Consider the following 14,129-nt stretch of genomic DNA (forward strand, 5'->3'; position numbering starts at 1 on the left):
CATAAAGCTGACAATTTCATCGTTATCACAAAATAAGAAACTTTTTAAAGTTAATTAAATAGTAAGTAAAAGAAGAAAAGGAGAGAAATCGATGGCGTCAAGCATGCATCCACTTTTTATTTCATCAATGTTCCCTTCTTTTACACGCAGTCGCAGATTGCCATCTTTGTAGCCTACTATGAATCAGTCAAGATCTTCTTCAGTATCAAACAAACAATAAACTGATACAATACAAAAAATTGTGTGTGTCTATGATGTCATCAAATCCATCATTCACGTACTGTCATGACAATGTTCGTGGATGTACAATTTTTTCCGGGGGGGGGGGGAGACGCATATAAAAAAAATCGAGAAAAAAAACCTCGAAAGCAAGTGAGCAAAGCAACCGAGCTGGGGTTGGGGCGCTTTTGCATTTCTAAAAAGGAAATTGAAGGACTTTTCGTACATACTTTTGGTGATTTTTTTGTAGAACTTTGCAGTAAAAATGTAAGTTTTCAAAATTTCGGGGGAGGGGGGGGGACGACTATAAATTGCCCCCTGCGTACGGCCATGTGTGCATTTATGACTCAAGCTTTGTTATTCTACACCCATTTTTTTTAATCACCCAGTGTGATGGTTGTTGATTTTCCGGTTTTGGGGGGAAATAAAAACCAAATAACGATGAGATGAACCTGACCTTCAATATCAAAGCTGAAATGCGAAAGGAAAGTGGGCATTAATAATAATAATAGAAGAGGAATATTTTTGCAAGACAAAATACAACTAATTAATTACAACATGGGCATTAATTACAAGGGGGTGGTAAATGCATGAAAGGCAGATAGTGAGAGTTTGCCTAAATAGAAGGGCACTCATCATGCCAATCGGAGTTAGAGCATTTTTGGAACACTTTTGTGTTTATTTGGGGGCAATGCCCTCGGAGATGCTTAGGTGACCTCGAAGAATGTAAAACGAACCCCCAAATAGAAAATGGGCACTTATCAAACCCAATGTGTAACACTGTGTTTTAATGTACCCTTGTTCTTTGGAAACGCCTACATGAAGGAGAGAGACAAAAATAGGAAGTTTATAGGGGGTGTATAGAAAACTTAATAGAATGATTTTATTGGGATATAAGTGCTACACGCATTTGGCAGAGACTACTATCGTGTAATTTTTTACAATATTATATCAGATACTGTTTGCAGCATTGCGATTTTTTTTCGATTACTGTATACTAAGTTAAAGTATGGTGATTTCCATTTGTTTTATCTGCATCTAAAGCAAAAGACTATTATTTGCTATTCATTTGGAAGTTGACTTCAGTATCATGTTATCATTAAGGGTGTGTCTTTCATGTCTTTGACGTCATTAAAATCTCGGAGATCCAATGGTCATCGACATTATCTTATTTAAAACTGAATAAAATGGATGAGGAACTGACAAAGAAAGGATTATCTTATCCACTTTAATATGCAAATTTGCATTCAGGGCGTCAGGTTCAATAGATTTCCCAACGTGAAGTATCAATATTATGGCAAAGACACGATAGTTGTTTGCATTATCGTGGACCATACCAGGGTATAACTATATTTACAATGTGTTTGGCCAGTTTTATCGCACCATGTGTAATTATTAACGATTCCATGCGATCTTTGCGCCCATCTGAAGCGACTATTAACTCCTTTTGTTGATTAAACGGATGACTTTAGGTGAGATATCCATGCCAGTCATGTGAGGTAGTGTAAGATGACGTCATCTGCTATACGAAGTATATGGTGGGCCTCTAATTACAGGACCACGGTGTCTTTCAAAATATAGGCATTTCGTTTATTCAAGACAGCTAACTGGACCATGTGCATTTCTTGATAAAGAAAGGGGTGTGGTGCTGTTCGCAAAGAGCTTGAATTTAGTGTATTTGATGAAAGAATATCGCATTAAAATCAACCAACAACCGGGAACAAACGCAGTCAACCTTTTGAAATTTTGCTCCTTCCGTCGATCTGCAGACAATTTTCTTTTGATGTTCTGGTTCACTTATACGATAGCATATAGGACCAAACTGATTCAATATGACCCAGGTAGTGGTTCCAGATATGCAGACGGCTCACCGTCAATTCCAAGAGCAGGAGGAAAGAAATCGGAGCAACATGCCACAGTACACAAACGAAGTCTACCTTACACCAAGCCATACCGCCCAGGACCGAAAATTCGCCGTGGCCACCATCTTGTGCCTGCCGTTCATGGGGTTATTCGGAGCGCATCACTTCTACCTTCGCCGGAAGTTCTTTGGGACAGTCTACGCCTTCACGTTGGGGTTGTTTGGCATCGGTTGGATCATTGACTGGTGTAGGATAGGAGCCCTGGTGAGGAAATGCAACCAGGATACATCAGAAGCCAGAGCAAAGGGGCACTGGATACACAGCAAGAAATATCCAGGCTATCTCACAGATAAAACATTGTTGGATGCAGTATTGCTCTGGCTCCCTCCATTTGGCATATTCGGTAAGGTGCTAATAAACTCATTTTCAGCATGGTGAATACTTCCAAAAATATATGTTTTTTTTAATACAGAGTATAAAAAGTATATACAATGCTGTTAAAATTTTCATCAAAACAAGCAGAAAATGATTGTGAGACACTTCAATACCAATTTGTTATCAATGTCAATTAACCATTATTTTGTCGGTCTACAATGTATTTGTACGCGTTTTTATATTTGGTGCAAATTATACAACTGGAGGAAAACGATAAGTCCTTGCACGGAGTACCGTAAAGTTATAAAAATAAGCAATAAATAAATTGCGATTAAGAAGTAAAGTGTTGGCAAAACTCCGAACCTCGAATTAAATGAAAGCCTATCGTGTTTTTGTGTTTTATACTATGTAAAAAAACATGCAGGTCTATATCACTTCTACCTCGGACGAAAGCGATACGGCACGTACCAGGCCTGCTCCGTTGGCTTCTTTCTCTTCGGTTGGCTCATGGATATCTTCAGACTCGCCTACATGGTGGAGAAAGCCAATACGGACGTGAAGCTGATGAAGAAAGGGGAGCGGGTAGGTGAGGACCCTTATAAGACATCCGATGCGTATCTCCTGGCGTTTCCTCTAGGTTTCCTCGGGCTTCATCACTTCTACTTGGGCAACAGATCGAAGGCGATCCTCTACCTCTGCACCTTGGGTGTCTTTGGGATAGGCTGGATCACCGATCTCGTCCAGATGCCTCTAATTGTCAAGGATGCGAACAAGAAGCGAGAGTTGAGGAACAGGCTGCAGAATGCACTGGTTCAAGGAGGACAGCCTCAGTCAAATGTCATTGTGATGACGACCATACCGGCCATCAATGCAGGATTTGTTGTAGGGCCTGTTGAAGGTGGGCTAGGACATAATCCTGCTATGGTGCCAGGAGCAACAGTGCATCTTCCAGAACCCCCGCCGGAGTACAGAGAGAATGCTTCAGCAGGTGAAACAGTGATTCACGAATAAACAGGATGAACCAAATCTGTACACTGTAAAGGCTCAGCGTGATAGAAACGTTCACCAGTTAGTGTTAATGAAGAATCAAACCCTGAAGTTTGGGCTTGAAGTTTACAGTGTTGGACTAACACCGTAACTTTAGACGGGTGTGATGAATTAGTTGGATTACGTGGTCCTTCTTTCTGGACATGGGAATTACAGTCACATAACTGCTTCGAATTGGTGTCGGGGGGATGGGTCTCTGTTAGAACATCAGGTGGACAAGAACATGCCATGAAAACATTGGAATCAACTGCAGCAGGGACGTTCAAAGGTTTAAATTCTTTTATAAATCAGGATATGCTGGATCTTAAACGATCACATCTCTGAAGACACTTCCCCACAAAAATAAGGTAAAATAACAATCGTGTTGGTAATCCTGAACTTAATTCCTCAAATCTATCGATTGTGGTGCAATACAAATTGTGATGTTATAAGAAAATTTTAGTCTGCGAAAATTTTTTGGTAATTCCGTTTCAAAGAGAAGTAGAAATTTATTGAAATAAAAGAGTTCAGGCATATTTTCTTGGAATCAATTGATAAAAAGAGGGCAATGTGAAAACAGAAACATAAACTAATACTTTGCCCATGTGGAGTATCATGATTGATCAAAACCAACTCCATTTTATGTCAGTAAAGACAATAAAGACACTGAAAACTAAGATGTACATGGTATACGATATTTATCATGTAATAATTTATTCTCTCATTTTACAGCGTAACTGAATTCTATTTTATGAGAAAATTTTTCATTATAATCTTAGTATTTATTGCCCAAAATGCTTCGTGTTGAATTCATACAACTTTAAATGAATTCTTCCTAAAGCGAGCAACATCGTGATCATTAAAATTTTAGCAAAACGTTACTTCGATGCAAGAGGTGTATTTATGTTGTCGGTATTTGTCCATAATCTGTTTAAACAACCATCACTTTACCCCTTCCTCCTGCATGGAAAATGGTATCAACTTTAAATAGGAATCCTAATTATTTTTTAAAGGAATTCCGTATGAAATATTCCTCTCAATCCCCCTGAAACAAAGATATATACGAGTAGAAAGTTGGCCAATTGTTTGATGTTTAATTTGAAATATTAAATTTTCTTAAGGTTGTCAGGAATATCCACTTGGACAGATAATTGTATTGAAAATTGACTTTATTTATGAATGGTCAATCTGGGCATGGTTCATTAAACTGTTCGTAAAATTACAACTTTTAGACATAATATCACAAACGAAGTGGCTAAATACAGTCAGAATTCCGATTAAGCATTCTGTAAGCAAAAATAAATTTTCAACCAGAATATTTTGTTATATCATTGGGAGACACAAACATTCCTAAACAATATTTTGCTCAACATTTTGCCCTTCATAATTATTCAGGTTGTTCGCAAAGTCATTGGTAACAATGCGAGCAGCTTTATGAAACAGCTCGCAGGTCAGACTATTAATGGTGGATGTATTCGACTAAATTTCTATCATGCTTTATACAATTCGCCTCTTTTTGTATATATATGGTGTGTTTGTAAATAAAACAATTCATATCTTTTTAGAGTGTTGTAAATGATACAATCCTCTAACACGTCCAATGAGATGTTAGTACTGTCAATAAAAATCTCCTTTTTAATCTTGTCTTAAAGTCACTATATATTACACATTATTTGATTAAAGTTTCACCAATGACGTGACAAACTAAAGAGAAAAGTGGGCATTTTGACGCAAAGACAAATGAATGTTAACTGTCCCACAAGGGCTGATGAATAAGGAGCTTTCATATTCAAGATGTTGGGGAATTAAATGGGGACAGATGATTTTTTTTACTTTATAGAACTGGACAATTGCATTTTTTAAATCTGAATGTTCAGTCCTCATTTTCCGTTCTCTTATCGGAAGCTCATTGTGACACCTTTGTCAGATTTATGGTTGTAGTGATCTTTGTAAATAGGCCTACACCATCAAACTGGAGGTTCGCGCTTCAAGTCCTACTTCATCACAAAATGATATCGTTTGAAACTCTAGTGATGATTATCGGCAGTCTATAATTTACTTAAAATACTTTGGACGTTGAAAAATCCGATAATCGACCAGCGGTAATATAGACCTATTGAAGCATATTGAACAATACACATGATGGATAATTAATAATAATAATATAGGGTATTTATATTGCGCACATATCCACCTTGTTATAATTTATATAGGTGCTCAAGGCGCTCCTATATTACCCGGCTAAGCTAGGCGTTCATAGCGCACACAGCTTTTTAAGGAATTACTTCCTACCGGTACCCATTTACCTCACCTGGGTTGAGTGCAGCACACTGTGAATCAGTTTCTTGCTGAAGGAAATTACACCATGGCTGGGATTCGAACCCACGACCCTCTGTTTACCATGATAAATAATTATAATCGAAATTGTGAAACCATATCTCCCTTTCTTAAAAACATTTTGTTTTTAGTGCGATGAGTATATAACATATTGGCATCTTAAATACCTTTGATATTTTCTGATATCCAACAAAGCAAAACGATAAGGTAAGCATAAATATCATGCAACGCAAATCAGACACTCACCAATCACACTCTTTGGTATAAGATGCAGTGCTTTAGCGAAAGTAAAGTGGCTAAAGAGTTACACGCCCTATTTTTGGACCTAACATTTACGCCCATCTCTGAACCTTAATGGTCTTGATGACATTCCGTTGATAAAACCATCTTCATGATCTTAGCGTATTTGTTCTGTTAATATGGCTCGCTCACACATGGTGCCACAAAGCTCATCAAAATTAGAGTACAAAGTCAATGAGATATGAGGCGGCAAATGATATGCTACGTGTTGTCTCACCATATTTGAAAGAACCTTTTAACTTGGTGTATACTTCTGATATACCACACTGTGTCAAAAACTTTTCATCAGAATTTGATGCCTGCCTCAACATAAAAGAACAATTTATTCTGTCCTTGTGCCATGGTTAATGTTTCTGTTTCAGAATACACGATCCTCTTTCATCTTCAGTAATCACGTTGGGCACTCCCCTAAATGCAGTTTGATGACTCCTGCTTTGTGGAGTTTCTTGAGGAGCACAAATTCGTCGGGAAGTTGGTGAAACCGGCGATAACCGTAATCGTAGTTATCCCGCGTCCGGTTTTTCCTGCTGTCATCGTAATGATAGGGGATCGATGTGTCTTGAAATTGTGGGAAGGGGTAGAATCCGTACATGTGGATTTCTTCGCAGATGGTGGCAGCGATGTTGAACATGAGTAGACCTGTACTGATCCTGTCTTCATCGATTCCTTGGGTTAACCAGTAACTGATTGAGGAGAAAAATTAGAAGGAAAATGTTGAAAGCACTTGGTAGGAAAATGTGTAAAAAAATATAAAAACTCAGTCAATCTATAACAGATCTCGCCTGAATGTTACAACCAATATTTCCGTTCGAGTATAGGATACCCATATAGTTCGGGACAAGTGCTCATTTCGCATCCTCTCCAACTTCTGACGTCAATGATCTTCTAAGAATGTTCACGTTTCAAATGTTTAACTTTAATCTTTACTTTCACTTTTGTCATTCTGTCAACTCCAAAAAGGAGAACCTTATAGGACACGTAATCTTTGCTCCTCCCGAGATACGCCCCGGGTTCAGAAGAACACTCGCTAAGAAGTGTTCAGTTTTTATAAAGCACTTAATATAAGATTAATTCTTAGTGTCAATTGGTATTTTGGGGGCTGAACTGATCTAAGTGAATGAAGTTTGCTTCTCATCTGTCAAAAAAAAATTAAAACCGGGCGCCAATAACATAAATAGTACGGCGTTCACATTTTAACTGATAATACCAAACAAAAACCTACCTCCAGACTTCCAGATTCCATCATCTTTTTAAAGTGTCATTGTATTTCTGGCTCTCAAGTCTGAAGTTATTACAATTATGAGTCAATTTATTATAAGCGTCAAGAAAAAATAAAGTGTAAGTCGTCGTTTTAAAATATCACAATTTTATCAAGTAAATTTACTATACTTGAACAAGAAGAAAATAATATCTTACTCTGATATGTCTGGGAGGATGTTCCCTGGAAACGCCAGCTGGATGTTCTTAAATCTTTTAAAATTTAGATTGAAATAGTCTAATATCTCGTGGACTGTTCTGCTAACGTAATGCGTCGAAAATATTGGAATCCATAAAACATATTTCCCATAGCTGACCAAACGCTCCTCGAACCGCCTTTTGTCCTCATCCTTTTTAAGTCTTCCATAAAACCGATCAAGGATACTGGGATTAAACGTTATAACGTCCGTCTTCGTTCCAACGTCCTTTTCATAACCTTTGACCGTGGCAAAGTTGCACCGGAAGGCGAAATCGGCAGCGTCGATGTGAGCTCCGCAGGAACTGTTAAGAACGATCCCGCTGTTGCCGACCACGGAGCAAGTCTTAAAGTACTGATTTCTGAATAGTTGTTTGGTTGGGAGTAGTTTCCTAAGGCCTGGTGGTATCAAGGTCATGGCCTTTGCCTTTGCGCTGTAGAATCGTTTGAGTTGACCTCGTGTGTCGTCATCAGATGTCATGGTTATCATCTTGTAGGGGTTGAAAAACTTTCGCATCTCGGACCTGGTTTGAAAAAAAAAAACATGAAAAACAGGGATGGATTATTTTACAAAAATGATAAAATCAATCTAATCATACCCCAACTATAAATCATCTGATGATAATCCAGCCAGAAATGGAGTTTACAAGCTTACGAGGTTCGACACCCAAGTGACGACATTCTGACGGTGAAGCTAAAATAAGGGTAAACCACCCCTTGGAACGAAAACGTATATTTAAAAAAATCAGAGAAGCATTATGTTCGAAAAAAAAATCGGACAAATAGTAAAAACAGATATGATCTTTGAAAAATTGTAAAATAATCATGATACTATGGGGCTTTCACATTGGCTACACCGTTTGTCATTGCGATGTAAGGACTACTACTCTGTTTGTTCCAATATACAATGAATAAAATGTCTTCTAATCAAAACTCTCAGGTACAATACATTTTAATAGGATATCATGATTAAAGAAATGTGCTTTAAGGAGAAAACACAAATTCTTTAGAAATTCTTACATAGTTAACCTGTACAATATAGTTAAGCGATTGTCGCCTCTAGATTTTGGGCAGACCATAGAGCTATCAGACCACAGCTGACGATAATCAATAGGCCCCAAAATGCCAAAATTAATAGCGCCACCTATTGGCCACGACAATTTTTCCTCTTCACTTCTCTTCACCCGAGTGGCAGCTGTACTTTCTCCAACCATGTAAAACCTAGTCTCCCAAATAGATTTCTTTTTCTTTTTCTTTCTGTGCATCTACTAGTATGCTTTAAAAAATGTGCATCATGCCATATAGCACACATTGGTTCTAGCGTTTAGACGATATCAATGTATTTCCTGTTTCCTCGAAGTCCCAAGCTGCGGGAATGACTACTAAGTAACAGTCATTGTCTTCATAACCGATATGTTTTTCAAGAGATGTATCACTTAAGAAGCTTCATTGGGCAATTTCGTCTGTCTAGCCGTCATCATCAGACATGTGTGGTTCATGATAAATTCAAAACATTAAAAAAACAAAACAGTTGCCATATAGGGTGTAGCTTTCAAACGTTTCCAATCTACGTTGCACCAACAAGAATTAATAATGAAATTATAGTCCATTGTCTGATATGTTTTACATTGCTGAATTTTCTTTTTCTTGTTCTTTTTAATGGTTTGATTAACATTAACTTAAATCTTCAAATATTAGTCACATGACATACTTGTCATTTTTTAGCAGTGCTATTCTCTGTTCTAGTGGTGTGTCCCTGACAGAGTGCCCCTCCCCGTGCTCATTACACTCGTTTGAAAGGTGATGTTCTCAGTATTACCTGCACATTTTATCCCCCCCCCCCTTCGAGGGCGAAGACGTTTTTCCTACCACATTTTCCCCTTTTCTTTTTTTCTTTCCGTATCACAGATACTGTGATTCGAACCTGCAACCTTGTCATTGGCGCAAAATTTAGGGGGGAAATAGCCACCTCCTTGTTCACCATTGCCAAGAAACAACAATAACAACAAAAACAAACAAACGCCCCCACCACCCGCTGTGCTAGCACCTATGAAATACCTGGTTTGTAGTAGTGCCGTTCTATTTGCAGCCCAGTGATGTTCTAAAATCTCTTCTACGCTTGCTTTGGCCTTGTCGTCGTATCGAATGATGGAATAATAAGATTCTTCTCCGTAATCGTCCTCCTGTGCTTGGTCTTCCACTAAACCTTGCATCTTTCTGTTTGTCAAATGAAATAAGATTTTTCTTAAGGACATTTAGGTCAGAAACATTGGTTCACATCGATTATAATTTTGAAAACAAAATTGAGCTGTAAGAGCCCAATCGTAGATTTTGTCTTTAGGGCCTTATTATGGTTAATTTAATTCACAATACTTGAATAAGTGAAAATGAACATGCACATCGTACAATCTCAATATCTCTGGCAAAGACTTTTTTTCAATTGAATTTTTTTTAAATCTCAAATTATGTTATCTGCAGTTTTTCTTTGTTCTTTCTTCAATAATACACAGAAATAATATCAGAACTGAAAATGACATCAACGACGTACAATGAAACAGAACAATGTTATCAGAGCGTGGTACATGGAAATTAATTGGGGATGTTGGTGATGAGCACATGACCCAGCATGACGCCTGTCTGGGATCTTCAAAAATAATCAGGCCACATCAGACAAGACACGATAGGAGACAAAACAATCCCAAGAATAGCGCAGCAAGAGACCAAGGATGACGTATACCGTATGCCAGACTCGAAGACAGTGCCTCTATCTCTCAGGCAGGGAAAATCCAAGATCGGGGGGGGGGGGGTTTGATTTACCTACATATTAATGGTTTTCAGTTCAGTAAAGGTCATAAAACAAGGAGGCCTGATATATAGGCATATTTTTCGATTTCTTATTTCAAGTGAGTATGTTGGTGTGTGTGTGTGTGTGTGTGGGGGGGGTATTTTCATTTTCCCGGAGTTACCGTCTTATCATGATTTCCTACCTAAAAGTATTTCAATTGGCCAGTGGCGTTATATTAATTGATTTTTTTTTTGGGGGGTGGGGGGAATTTTCCGTAGAAAATAATATATAAAAATGTAGTTCTATGTCCTTACTTAATTTTGTATCTGGAGTTCCATTTTGATTTTGGTACCCGTTTTGAATAATAAGGAGCATTTCCTTCTGTTTTGATCGAAAACTTGAACAAAAGCTCTTTGACTTTGTAATTTAACCCCCCCCCCCTAAAAAAAGGGTGGTACGCGCACTGGGCCTTCATTCCCCCCCCCCCCCCCCCCATTCTCGCCTCGGCATGTGATGATTCTAATGACCTTAACATGTCCATGGCTCAAATTGTAAAATAATTAATTTATAAATGAAGCACGATTTGTTGATCGGTGTGTTGAAAGGATTCCGACAAATTTGAGATTAACACACTGGTAAAGGGGCACTAAGTCCCTTGACCCCCCCCCCCCCCCCGCTACTCCACTACGGACCTGATCCGCGCTTACTCTCATATGTTTAAGAAGTTTAATGATCTCTCACTGTATTATCACAAAATTCAACATCCTTCAAATGATAAAAAGTCATTGTTTATCGGATTGGCTGAAAACACTACAGTGTATTAAGGCATATTTCCGAATTATTTAGTTAAATAATATGAAGCGTTGTTTTATTTAAAAAAAGGTCTTGCTCAAATGTTTCAATATTACATCTACAAAATCAAATATGTATGATTAAAAAAAGGAAAAATTTCGACCCTGCCAGGACTCGAACCTGGAATCCCCTGATTCGTAGTCAGATGCCTTATCCATTGGGCCACAGGGCCGCTCCGCACAATGAGGTTACCTTTGTTGACAGATTCTTCCCTTGTGAACCGTTTTGAACACCGCGCGCATGTCTAGAATTGCCACGTGATTAGATTGTAGTCTTTCCAAATAAACATTTATTTTGACATATTCGGATCGAGATGCGGACCGGGGATGCGGATATGAGAACTAGACCCGGGAACTAGAATCTAGAGATTTCAGTACAATTGTTGATAATTCTTTATATTTCAAAATTCTTGAAAGATGGTTCGTCGCTGCAGGTAAGGAAATTACGTGCGGCCTTGGTTTGCTCTACGAAAAATCAAACAAAACAAATGAGCATAGATCAGTGAACAGCTAACAATCCTACACAGATCTGCGTTGAACAGGGGCTTTGTTACCACTCTATTCTCAGTTGTGCCCATAGAGTTATATACATGTAGTACGTATTTAACTCTATGGTTGTGACAGAGATAGTCTTTGGAAGAAGACCCTTACCTGCAAAAGCATGGAATTCATCTGTAAGTGTAACTATATTATGATCGTAATATTTCCAAAATATCTTTGAATTCGGGGATTGGGTGTACCATTCTAATTAGATATCCCTTGTGCCGTACCCACTTCATTCCAATTTTCAAGGCTACGTCCTAGGGCTATAGAGCACGGTATTGTTATGGGCTTTGACTCTACGTCAAATAAAAATAGCACCCCGGTTTGAAAATTATTATTCTCGTGGATTCAATATAAACAGACACATCACTGATAATCACGAATATTCAGATAAAATAATAAAAGAATAATCATAGTTCCTATCTCTGTTATTTTTTTTTGTCTCTCTTATTTTTTTGTCGATTTTCACCATAAAACAAACTTACAAGGGGTAGGTCTATAATTTGCCAACAAAGGAGGGATGATTCATTGATTGTGATATTTTTGTACAGCACTATAATTAGTAAGTGTATAAGCATAATATCTTCTGTTGAAAAAATAGCAAATTGCTGTTACGCAGCCGCGACACAAGTCATATGCCATTGAGCCTATTATAATTAAAGCCTATATCGGCCCACCCCTTTCCTGGGTATATGAAATTCCACATTTCACCATAATATCAAAATGTTATATCAAACAATTAAAAATCACGTACGTGACAAAAGTAACTTATACATCACAGAATTAAGTAGCCAGGTAAAACAGGGCATAATCAATTTATTAATCTTCTATAGCCTAAATAAATATTAAGATGAAATTATCACGGCCAGTAGGTCTGCATTTCAATAATTAATTGAAATAATTAGGGCCTATATAGAATAACAATTCCTTCATCGATATTAAGCGATAAGTATCAGAATGATGGTCAAACTCATCTTTCCGATTTCCATGGAAACCAGCATTAAACAAAATGAACACTTGCCCTTGATAATCAATAGATCAGGTAACGACTTCCTTCAAGCTTGTTAGAGAGATTTTATCATATCCTCTATGGCAAGGAGGTGGGCTGAAAACTCAACAGGATCGACCCTGGCAAAAGAGACCAACCGTAATGTTTAAATCTCCGATCGTTGATCGGATCAAAACAACCGTTTAACCTTTGCTAACCCGAGACAAAAGGCTAAATAACTAGCAAAATGAAATCCATTGTAGCATGAGATCGCCGAAATACTAGGACATGCTGCTCCACTTTTTCGCATGTCAAAATAACATCAATATCGAGATCTTAATCAGAGCATCACGGGTGGCCTACTATTAAAATAGGAGAATGTAAAACTGCACTCTTAAAAAGTTCGGGCAAAGAAGGCCCAATTTTTAGTCATCACTGGGCAACATACTGTCCACACTCCACACTGACAACTTTTGGTTATAATCTGTCCAAATTGGGTAATAAAACCAATAATAAATATTGGGTAATAAATTTGCTCAATTTGATAATTACCCAGAATATAACCTATATAATATATAATTGTTTTTATCAACACCTGAACATACATTACCCAACACAGTGGACAGTATGTTGCCCAACATTTTAAGTGTGTGATGCTGACCAGGAGAGCGTTTCATGAGAGCCTAACTTTCCTTGCTTTTGATTGGTTGAGAAGAACAGTTCATAATCAGACTACGTTTTATAAAAACATCTGATGAGTCCTTCCATGAAATGCTCCCATAACCGCTCTTCGTTGATGACAAGTCAGGTAACAGAAGAGTGTCACATTAAGTAGGAAGTTAGATCGATCATGTAGTTTGTCTCTTTGCTTTTTTTTTCTTTTTCAGTAGTTTCCCTGTTGGAAAAAAAGCCCTGCTTCTTTCATATAGGGCCTACAAAATGGAAATTTGTTTTAATTTTTGTTTCGCTCGCATATCAAAGTAAATAATTTCAGAAATAGAAAATGATCGAAAAGTTCGATGGAAATAATAACATTCAGGTCAGGAGCGGCGCCAGGTTATACAGGGCGAGGGACTCCCCCTTGATTAAGTTAGACGACCAATACCCCTACTTCAAAGCTCTTCTTTTTTTCTCTCTTCCATTGTCTTCCTAATTTTCTTCCCTTTTTTTTTTTCACTTCTTGGAAAAATCATATGGGGCAGTCGCCCCCTACCCCTAGGGGAAACTTGTAGGTGTCTGCCCCATAAAGAGTTGTCTTCCATTGTCTTCCTCATTTTCTTCCCTTTTCTTTTTTTTTCACTTCTTTGAAAAATCATATGGGGCAGTCGCCCCCTACCCCCAGGGGAAACTTGTAGGTGTCTGCCCCATCAAGAAGTTTGTCAATAATGGT

General features: G+C 37.9%; 2 protein-coding genes and 1 non-coding gene across 3 annotated transcripts; 1 reads left to right on the forward strand and 2 right to left on the reverse strand.

Annotated features, from left to right (window-relative positions):
* The first annotated feature begins 317 nt into the window (after positions 1 to 317).
* LOC129257697 (uncharacterized) lies at positions 318 to 5,086 on the forward strand. Its single transcript, XM_054896080.2, has 2 exons — positions 318 to 2,484; positions 2,881 to 5,086. Exons 1-2 carry the CDS (start codon positions 2,052 to 2,054, stop codon positions 3,465 to 3,467), a joined length of 1,020 nt encoding a protein of 339 aa, XP_054752055.2. The 5' UTR covers positions 318 to 2,051; the 3' UTR covers positions 3,468 to 5,086.
* LOC129256489 (sia-alpha-2,3-Gal-beta-1,4-GlcNAc-R:alpha 2,8-sialyltransferase-like) lies at positions 4,164 to 12,903 on the reverse strand. The gene is made up of 4 exons (XM_054894678.2): positions 12,773 to 12,903; positions 9,631 to 9,789; positions 7,536 to 8,096; positions 4,164 to 6,802 (listed from the first exon to the last, which is right to left on the reverse strand). The coding sequence occupies exons 2-4, from the start codon at positions 9,783 to 9,785 to the stop codon at positions 6,511 to 6,513; spliced, it is 1,008 nt and encodes a 335-aa protein (XP_054750653.2). The 5' UTR covers positions 9,786 to 9,789; positions 12,773 to 12,903; the 3' UTR covers positions 4,164 to 6,510.
* TRNAR-ACG (transfer RNA arginine (anticodon ACG)) lies at positions 11,309 to 11,381 on the reverse strand. Its single transcript has one exon. It is a non-coding gene; the product is annotated as a tRNA-Arg (tRNA).
* Positions 12,904 to 14,129: the final 1,226 nt, after the last annotated feature.

Source organism: Lytechinus pictus, chromosome 3 (assembly GCF_037042905.1).
Source record: "Lytechinus pictus isolate F3 Inbred chromosome 3, Lp3.0, whole genome shotgun sequence".
NCBI lineage: Eukaryota > Metazoa > Echinodermata > Echinoidea > Temnopleuroida > Toxopneustidae > Lytechinus > Lytechinus pictus.